Source organism: Lingula anatina, chromosome 1, assembly GCF_051362555.1.
Source record: "Lingula anatina isolate TDL-2025a chromosome 1, LinAna3.0, whole genome shotgun sequence".
NCBI classification, from domain to species: domain Eukaryota; kingdom Metazoa; phylum Brachiopoda; class Lingulata; order Lingulida; family Lingulidae; genus Lingula; species Lingula anatina.
In genome coordinates this window covers 322,803-333,508 of record NC_141767.1, presented here as the reverse complement: position 1 = coordinate 333,508, position 10,706 = coordinate 322,803, and the positions used below count along the sequence as shown (strand labels likewise).

The window sequence follows — 10,706 nt, the reverse complement described above, 5'->3', positions numbered from 1 at the left end:
AAAAAAATAACACTAAACTTTGAAAATTTGCTAATTACTATGAAGAAAATGACTTCTTATTCCGATACTTTCAATAAAATTTCACAATTCAAGATGCAGATACAGTATTCTTGGTAAAAATGATCTAGCTGGCAAAAGAATATAGCACAGCATTTTAATAATAAAACAGCGTTGAAATAAAAGTCTTTTTCTTTTAAGTTATCGCACAGTATTTCAGTATTAATACAGCTTGAATATAAAAACATGCAGTCTCACTACTTTAATCAAAAGGATATGTCTATTGGGTGTGAACTCCCAGTTTAAGACCTGTTCCGTGATGGCCAGAAACCTGTTCAGTAAGACGGTGGTGTCACGTCCCAGTGGCTCAGCACACCGTTCACATTCATGGAGGACTTGTAGGCAGAACAGAAATACCTGCTTCAAATCATGAACCTGGTAAGAAAAATATCCATGTATTTATATTTGTTTGACATCCAATTTGCACCAATTCATAATTTATAACATTTACATCAAAGATTATCCCATAACTGATAAAAAAAATTGGGACAATTGCACTTCTATTTCACCTATTACAAGAGATGCACAGTTGCCTACATCTTATACACAACTGATTATTTAAACAGAAACTAAAAGATTTTCATCTGTCAAATTAACTTTAATTTACCAACTGAGTGGTCGCATCTTATTGAGGAAATATAAAACATATATATCCATTTTCAAGCCACTTCTGAGTTCTACACAGTACCTCAAATGTCTTTTTACACTTGCTGTGGAACTCCCATGTGAGACCCACATTACTGGAGTGACTGGTGCTGGAGTACTCATTTAACAGAGCAGTCAGGATACTGCAGGCTATCAATTGCTGAAATGTGATCACAAATATTACCTAAAGTGCCTCCAAATCTTCACAAAATGCTTTATAGAGATCTGTTAGTGAGAATTTTAATGAAACACAATCACGGACACAAAGACTTCATCACATTAAGTTACAGAAGCTTACCATAGACAGGTCTCACACACAGATGCATGCGTGTACACACATATGTATACACACAGCTCACAATAGATGGGTATCACACACACATGCATACACACGCGTGCACGTACACACAAATCACACACAGACACAGATACAGTACATACACAAAGCACAGCTCACCATAGAGATCTCACACACGCATACACACACACACACTCATACACACACACACACACACACACACACACACACACACACACACACACACAGCTCACCATAGACAAGTCTCCACTGCTGATCAGTTGAGTGACTTCATTAAAAAGGCTGCTTCTATCACCACCCTTCAGGTCTAAAGTTCCTCTTTTTATTATGACTGCTACAGCAAGGACACATTGCTCTCTTACATAGTTCTGTAAACTGGAAACAAAAATCTGAATTTTAAAAACGCTTAATCTTAAAAGCACTCTAAACCTTTCAGTATCATATTTCAAAAGAATTCTTTGACAATCCTTTTTGAAAAAACTAAGATTTTTAGTACTATTAATACTGTATTATTGTTGATGTAAAAAGTTCTAGGATCATCATAATTATATGCAACTTATACAGAATATCTAATGACAAGAAACCTGTGATAAGTTCATTGTCTCTGTTTGTTCTTACTGAGTGTGTCCAGTGATATATTGCAGCAGAAAAGATCTCAGTGAGGCAATATCCCCAGTGTCCAGAACAGTCCACTCTCTAACTACACTCTCCTTTATAGTAGACGCTGCTTGGAATAGCACGTAGTCATTCTTGCAGGTCTCTGAAGAAACAAATATTAATTCTTATCATCTTAACAGTAAGCAATGCACTTATTTATGTCTTCGAAATTTAAAATAAAAATCAAAATTTATCCTTTTAGCAACTTATGAAATGTGTATTTATTTAAAAAAACTGTTTCACATATTTCTGGACACCCAATTTAATTGTTACTTGTTCTTACATTAAATATCATCAATAAAAAAAAATGGAGATAAAATCAATTTATTTAAGTACTGAGTAATACAAAAAAGCTTCTGCCATTCACAACAACTTACCAAGGATGTATTTGCAAGTTTGGTACGGTAGCTTTGACTTGCGAAAATTAAGAAAGACACTCTCAGCAGCATGTCTCTGTTCATTGTTTATAACTGTGGGAGGAGCCTTAAACACAAAGCATCAAAATCTTCAGTTGAATATGAAGGTAAACTGTACATTTATAAGGCTTTCGTGTTCTATGCTACAAGTAAAGATTCCAGATGGTGAAATAAGAGTGTGCTCAAAAAAGTCCAAGAGCAGGTTAAATGTGGTGCACTTCATTGATGTCCCTTGCCAGTTTATAAGCGCCAGACCTCTCAGCGGTCAATTACAACACAAAAACTACTTGGCTTTACAGAACTTGGCGAGTTGAGAAGATGAGAGGTGAGATAAAGATTTGGGAGCTACCGCATCACGGTGGACACGAAAGCTGGTCGTCATTTTACAGATTTAAGCACCTATATCTTTCATGCACAACAGTACATACCAGAGACCATCCTTAAAAGTGCTAACGCATGAATTATCTCGCTTGGCGATGTTTACAGAAACAGGGACCCAGAAACAGCATGTACTGTGAATACCTTATGATTTGTTATTATATAATTAACAACGCATACACTAAACTAGCCATGTTCATATGACTACACATTCAGCAAGTAGATAAGATATAGTTTGACATCCTATGAACTTCGCCTATCTTAACTTACCAAGACAAACTGTGCCGCCTGCTCAAACTCCCTCAACAACTCTTCCGCCATGCCGGTAGTGGGTGCGCTTAGTTGCAAGACAGACTTAGAATTGAAACATGTTATTTGTGATAAATTCATGTCAGAGCGTATATGACTTCTTTGGGATCTTGCATTTTCGTTAATTTATTTCTTTCAATAAAAATACACCGCAAATGTTGATTTACAGAATAAAAGACACTTTTAACGCTGCCCTCTAGCGTCATTCTAGCCTCCTCGTTTTGAGAAGTAGGTCACGGGGTCAAGACAGAGCTGAGGTTATCCGAAGTGCTGAGTAATTGCAGTTTAGTTCGCGGTATTTTAGCATTCCACTGCCTGTCATCGTACAAAAATCATGGCATTGAAGGCTGTTTGCGTCCTGAAGGGAGCTACAGATGTGATAGGAACTGTGTATTTCGAACAAACGGTATGAGTTCACACATATTCGGTCTTTGTAATGGTCAAGGACGCCGGCGACGGCGTGACTGTTCCCGCTTGTTGCCGTGTCTACTGGAAACTCTCTTTTATTTATATTTCTTTGGCATCCAATTTTCACATGTCCACAATTTAGAACATATGCATCAAAGATTTTCCCATGACTGACTCAAAGAATTAGATTATTTCATTTGTATTTCACTTACAAGAAATGCACGATTGGTTAGTGCACAAAGTAAAAAATTTCATGTGTCAAATAAACTGAAATTTACCAACCTACCGGTCACATCTTATCGAGGAAACATCTGTTTACTAAGTTAGGATGTCACTGTGATAGGTGATAAATTTGAATAATTTGTATAACCCCCCCCCCCCCCCCCCCCCCCCCCCCCCCGTACATATGTAACTCACACTTAAACTCATGGGAAGAATGCCAAGTAGTAATTTATATTTTTATTATTATTTTAGAGTGCTGATGGCCCATGCAAAGTGACTGGTGAGGTGACTGGGCTGAAAGAAGGACTGCATGGATTTCATGTCCATCAGTTTGGTGATAACACTAATGGTACAAGCTTGGTTTTTATTTGTCTCTTGTATTTGAAAGGATTAATTTTTTTGTTAACAGATAGTACTCACATATAGTATTCATATTGTACTTATATTCTTAATGAATAATGTTTGTCGGAACTAGAGACAGTTTAAGATTAAAAAAAAGACTGTTGGGTCTTGAAATTATCTTAATTGCATGTAATTTCAATGTAGGGAACATTATGTAGTTCTCCTGTGGATTGTTCTGTTATAATAAATATTTACATGATATATTGTTACATGGTTATAGGTTGTACCAGTGCCGGCCCACATTTTAATCCATCAGGAAAGACTCATGGTGGACCTGATGATGAAAACAGGTAGGATTAGAATAGCTAACTTGCTCCACTGGGACTTGCTGAATGCAGTCAGTCTAACACCCCATTTCCAGAGATTAGATCGATCTACTTTAGATCGACCTAACTCCCTGGGGGTTCACGCTAAATAGCTGTCAGCCGAGCGGACATGAAAGTTAATTACCCTCTTACAGCTTGCAGTAGGCGGGACGGACATTTAAGCCGGATTATCTGACAGTAATCTAATGAGACTCCCCGCAGGGATAGGTCGATCTAAAAGCTCTGGGAGTACAGCCTAATATGCTTCCTCCTGGCAGTGTTTCCCCTGGCTTTCAAGCTCTGCGAGGTGGTAGGCAATCCGCGATCCCAGCAATACTAGGGGGGTCCGGGGGCATGCCCCCCCGGAAAATTTTTTTAATCGAGGTGCAATTTGGTGCATTTTAGGGTATTTAGAACTGATTTTTTTTACATTTTATGTGGCACTGAATTGTCTTGTTTTAGATGTTTTGAGGAGTAAATTCAGTAATGACATAACAAAGGTTTGGACAAAATTTATTTTCCAGTATGCATTCACTCAGTTTAGTCCTTTTCGGTTTATAGAACATACTCTTTCAAGAAAAAAAAAGTTAGTACTTTCAAAAAAAAAGTTAATACTTACAAGAAACAAGAAAAAGGGCTTACTACATTGAATTATTTTCAAATTGACCAAAAAGTTGATAAAATATGTTGTTCTTACCGTTTTTACATTTCTGAAAGTAACTGGTCAATTGACTTTGCGTGTGGGAGCGCTTCATCCTAATATAAAACTGCTTCAAAAAGTTCTCTCCCTTAATTGTCGTTCAGCGCAAAGCGACTCCCGCTACTAGTTATAGGCCTACGTAGTTTGAGATGTAATTTATAATCAACAACTTCAAACACCGTTAAATGAATTCTTCGGAATTAAAGAGATGAAAATCACACTTATCATCAATTTTAGTTCTTCGTTTATTCATTTATATGGTTCTATTCGGTCATGGGAATTCATATTCAATGCATAGGTTTCCACGCGAAATACTGACGTGACCCAGTTTTACAACGCTACTGCTTTCACAAAACTTACCCGTAAATCAATAGAAAATCTTCTCCAAGTTTATAAAAACAACGAAGGCCACTTTATTTGCTCCTTTTTATGTACAGACACAGATGTGTCTGTACATATTGCCATCACCTGCGTCTGTCGTCGCCGTCGTCGCCGATGCCGATGCCGATGCCGATGGCGATGCCGTCGCCGTGCACTTTCACTGTAAACACGATAAGTGGAACACAGTTTTATTTTTTGGTTTTATATTTACAGAGCTGATGAATATTCATAAAACGCAGGTCAAGTTCGAAAATCAGCATGATCGGGCCATTATTGTAGAAGTTATGCTGTTTTTTCACTTTTCAGCATATATGCAACCCTGTAAACACATTTTAAGGAAAACCGTTAGGCCTGTTGTCATGAAACTCAGAGAAGTAATCAATCTTTTTAAAACGCAGGTCAAGTCCGAAAATGGGCATGATCGGGCCACTATTTTAGTAGTTATGCTGTTTTTTCCTTTTTTCAGCATATGTGCAACACTGTAAACACAATTTAAGAAAAACAGATGGGCCAATTGTCATTAAACTCACAGGAGTGGTCAATCTTACTAAAACGCAGGTTGAGTTCGAAAATCAGCATAATCGGGCCATTATTTTAGAAGTTATGCTGTTTTTTCACATTTCCTCAGATTCAATTCTTAGGCATGTTAACAGTCTTATTATTTTACTAATAAGATACATTAAAGTGTTTGTTTGACATTTCCTGCATCTTTACAACATTGTTAGTAGATTATGTAAAAATGATGGTAAACTTGTTATCGTGTATTGTGTAATAAAGTGTCAAAAATGGAAATAAACTCATATCATTGCAGTTTGTCAGATTCAATCATTCACTATGTTCAGAATCTCAGAATGGAGGAAATTGGACATTTAACACTATTCTATTGATATTTTCCCATCTCATCAATTATCTTAGTTGATGCTATAAAAATGGCAGTAAACTGTTTATTTTGTTTTATGTTAAAAAAAGTGTTAAAAATGGAAATAAACCCATGTCAGAACAGTGCTGTCTTGTTTCACATTTCCTCAGATTCAATTCTTAGGCATGTTAACAGTCTTATTATTTAACTAATAAGACATGTAAAAGTGTTTGGTTGACATTTCCTGCATCTTTACAACATTATTAGTTGATTATGTAAAAATGATGGTAAACTTGTTATCTTGTATTGTGTAATAAAGTTTCAAAAATGGAAACAAACTCATATCATTGCAGTTTGTCAGATTTAATCATTCACTATGTTCAGAATCTCAGAATGGAGGAAATTGGACATTTAACACTGTTGTATTGATATTTTTCCCATCTCATCAATTTTCTTAGTTGATCGTATAAAAATGGCAGTAACCTGTTAATTTTGTTTTATGTTTAAAAAATTGTTAAAAATGGAAAAAAAAAAAACATTTCAGAACAGTGCTGTCTTGTTTACATTTTGGCATTTTCAAGTTGTGACTTTGAAGTTCCATGGGCCTGAAGACCTTTGCTAGTCACATTTTCTGAATATCCATGATACTAATATTTTATTATTAGAAATTGATGGTCATTATGCTGTTAAACATTATGTAATATTGCATCAAAATTTGAAAAAAATCTATTTTGGGCACTGCTCCCATGATGAGCATTTAAGAAAAACCATGTCACTTACTGTTCTCAAACAGTACAGTAAATATGTACAGATGTGTCTGTACATATTGCCATCACCTGCGTCTGTCGTCGCCGTCGTCACTGTCGCTGGTGCCGTGCACTTTCATTGTAAACAGGATAAGTGGAAGGCAATTTTACTTTTTGACTGTATATTTACAGAGCTGATGAATATTCATAAAATGCAGATCAAGTTCGAAAATCAGCATGATCGGGCCACTATTTTAGTAGTTATGCTGTTTTTTCATTTTTCAGCATATATGCAACACTGTAAACACAATATAAGAAAAACAGGCCAATTGTCATTAAACTCACAGGAGTGGTCATTCCTGCTAAAACGCAGGTTGAGTTAAAAAAAACAGCATAATCGGGCCATTATTTTAAAAAAATGCCGTTTTTTCACATTTCCTCAGATTCAATTCTTAGGCATGTTAACAGTTTCATTATTTAATTAATAAGATACGTAAAAGTGTTTGTTTGGCATTTCCTGCATCTTTACAACATTATTAGTTGATTATGTAAAAATGATGGTAAACTTGTTATCATGTATTGTGTAATAAAGTTTCAAAAATGGAAATAAACTCATATCATTGCAGTTTGTCAGATTCAATCATTCACTATGTTCAGAATCTCAGAATGGAAGAAATTGGACATTTAACACTGCTCTATTGATATTTTCCCCATCTCATCAATTTTCTTAGTTGATCATATAAAAACGGCAGTAAACTGTTAATTTTGTGTTATGTTAAAAATTATAAAAAATAAAAAAAAAAACATTTCAGAACAGTGCTGTCTTGTTTACATTTTGGCATTTTCAAGTTGTGACTTGAAGTTCCATGGGCCTGAAGACCTTTGCTAGTCACATTTTCTGAATATCCATAATACTAATATTTTATTATTAAAATTGATGGTCATTATGCTGTTAAACATTATGTAATATTGCATCAAAATTTGAAAAAAAGTATTTTGGGCACTGCTGCCATGAGGACCATTATGGGAAAATCATGTTACTTATGATTGCCTTACTTTCAATAAAAGAAATACAGGACTTAAATGCAGCCTGAGTTGGAAAAGCAGTCTAATTGGCTTCTTTTTCTGGAAGTTATACATATACAAAGTGTGAACTTGTTACACATTTTACTTACATTGGTATTACCTGTTGAGCATAATTAAAATTTGATGTTGAATTTGCAGTTTAACATAATGTACTTTTGCATCAGAATTGACAGTAGCCTATTTTGTGCATAGTTATTTCCTGTTTTTTGTCTGTACATTTGACAGCTTTGCTGCCTTGTTTATCAGTGAATATTCGTAAACTATAAAAACAAACAACAGGCAGTCTGAATTTCGGAACATGAAGTGACAGAGAAAGTGTATTCTTGACACGTGATTAAATGGTGTCAAGAACAGTTGCCTCGTTTCGCTGCGTCTCTCATACTTCACAGAACTGCGAAAACGAGGCACTTACAGGGAGATAGTAACTGCTTGTTATTTTTAGGCATACGCGCATGCGTATTTCCGTTACTGCTAAATCAAGTGCTCAGAAGCATGGGATTACGTATGTAAACAGAAAATGCCATATTTGCTTAGAAATAAATATAATTTTCAGTTAGCATGAGTGAAAATATACTTTGTCGTTCCATTCAGCCGAACGAGGCGGTGCTTTTGACAAATTTCAGCGAGGCGCTTGCAAATTTCAGCGAGGCGGGCGCCTCGCTCATTTAAGTGCAGGGGAAACACTGCTCCTGGTATTGGCTAGATCAAAGAGAAGTTGGCAATCATACTAGTACATTGGAAACAAGGAGGCGTATTCATCTGTTAATCTGATAACATTCAGCGAGAGAATGGATTAAAATTATTTCAATATATTGAAGGATTTTTCACCCTAGAAGGCAAAAATGAAGGAGAAAATAAATCTTCCATTCAAACATTACAATAAAGTACAAACAAAAAAATTCATGTTATATTTCAGACTCCAAGCTGAGAGACACGTTTATATTTCAGACAAAAGGATATCTAATTTGCAAATAAGTCTGATTAGTTGCAGAGGTTTATCAACATTAAAAGGGCTTTTTGAAGTAATTTACATGTATATCAAAACAGAGCATACTATGTTATCTGTTCTAAAAATAACATGAGGAAAACCTAAGCCCTGGATGGAATATAGTCTTCTTGGAAAACTGGGTTTCCCACAGATCACACTTCTTAAAGAAGTCAGCTATCTCAGCTCAGTAACACACTAAGATTTTCCTTTCAAAGCACTTTCACTTTCACTTTCACTCAGGTGTGAGTTGGTGAGTGTAGATGGAGTTCCAGGAAAGACAAGCATTCTAGTGTGTTGTATACAACTAAGAGGCATCAAATGCCCACACTGAAAATCCTCTGATACTTATTGTGTCAACTTAACCTTGTGAATGTCTACGCAGGCCAATGATTGTAATGATACAGAGAAGAAATCACTCAAATGAAATAAAAAAAAAACTTATAACAAAGCTTGTATTACTACAGTAAAATGTTTTAGTGGAATTTTATTTATAACTCAACACATGCACACTATTAAAGCACAAAAACAACAAAGAAGGAGCAAAACTTAGTTATGTGATGTTTAAAAAACTTACGAGAGTGAATCTGTTCTATTGCAAAATTACCCTAAGGACTGGAGTCAAACAATTAGAGTATTGATAGTCATTGCAGCAGTGGCTGGGAAAGGATAATTTTATGAAAATCCATCACACAAGCTAGTTAGCATAGCTATATATTTCTCTTGTAGCACTGGAGAAATAAAGCCTGGAAAATTGAGTGTATTTCACCCTTAAAAGTAGGGTTGAGGTGTAATTCAAGACAGGGAGTGACATCTGGTAAAGCTATTAATGTCAGATATTTGACATAATTTCAGGCACTTTGGTGATCTTGGTAATATCAAAGCAGGGAGTGATGGTAAAGCTACAGTGGCTATCACAGACAAACTGGTGACACTGACTGGACCAAACTCTGTAATTGGAAGAACCATTGTGGTAAGTAAAATTTTCAGTCTCCTGGTAAGTTTTTCAAGTAAGAATTCTATATTTATCTTGGGAATTTTGCTCATTAAATATACTCAAATGGCTCTGTGTAATACAGTTTTACACCGAAGTCAAATTTTTGTCAGAAGAAACCATTGTAATTTTGAAAAAACTTAAAGTAGCACCAGTTAGAAATTTTAAAAACTGATATTTTGAAATCTGCCTTTTCTTTGCTCTAGGTTCATGAAGGTCAAGATGACCTTGGTAAAGGTGGAAATGAGGAAAGTTTGAAAACAGGCAATGCTGGGGGTAGGCTGGCCTGTGGTGTCATTGGAATCACTCACTAGACTCTGCTGGCTGATAAAACTGGCTTCTTGTTATCTTTATCTGATCAAACTGTAATCCTTTAAAGAAGTAAGGTGGAAGAAAGCCTTATGTTCCTGTAAATTATGTTTTGTTTAAGTTTCTATATTCTACAAACTACATGCCTTCTGTCAAAGTTAAAAAAAGGTTTGAAGACGTATGTGGAATATTGTAATGATTATGTATAACATCTGTTCTGTGCCATTAGTCAGTGAGGTCACTGATAGTAATGGCTGATTGTTGTATGTTACAGCCAGTCATTTTGTTGTAATCAGAGTGATAATTTCTAGAACTCTTTGAGGCAGCTTAACTTAAGTTACATACTCACTCAGCCCTAGTGTAGTGATACCTGTTGCACACAGGGTTCATGAATTTTTTTTTTTTAGAAAATCCATGATGTTTACACATTTGTAACAAACTTGGGACTATCACCTGCTTGCTTTACTGCCACATTGGTTTATAACTAAAGTGTGCTGGACATTGTAATAAATATTTTTATGCTGCTAC

The 10,706-nt window shown here is 35.5% G+C and overlaps 2 protein-coding genes across 2 annotated transcripts; one reads left to right on the top strand and one right to left on the bottom strand.

Moving 5' to 3' along the window:
• Positions 1 to 204: 204 nt before the first annotated feature.
• On the bottom strand, positions 205 to 2,905 carry LOC147763804 (exportin-4-like). The gene is made up of 6 exons (XM_086999398.1): positions 2,743 to 2,905; positions 2,056 to 2,161; positions 1,640 to 1,781; positions 1,255 to 1,396; positions 746 to 862; positions 205 to 432 (listed from the first exon to the last, which is right to left on the bottom strand). Exons 1-6 carry the CDS (start codon positions 2,860 to 2,862, stop codon positions 220 to 222), a joined length of 840 nt encoding a protein of 279 aa, XP_086855524.1. The 5' UTR covers positions 2,863 to 2,905; the 3' UTR covers positions 205 to 219.
• An 88-nt stretch (positions 2,906 to 2,993) lies between these two features.
• LOC106176506 (superoxide dismutase [Cu-Zn]) lies at positions 2,994 to 10,705 on the top strand. Its single transcript, XM_086999409.1, has 5 exons — positions 2,994 to 3,187; positions 3,664 to 3,760; positions 4,034 to 4,103; positions 9,731 to 9,848; positions 10,076 to 10,705. The coding sequence occupies exons 1-5, from the start codon at positions 3,116 to 3,118 to the stop codon at positions 10,181 to 10,183; spliced, it is 465 nt and encodes a 154-aa protein (XP_086855535.1). The 5' UTR covers positions 2,994 to 3,115; the 3' UTR covers positions 10,184 to 10,705.
• Position 10,706: the final 1 nt, after the last annotated feature.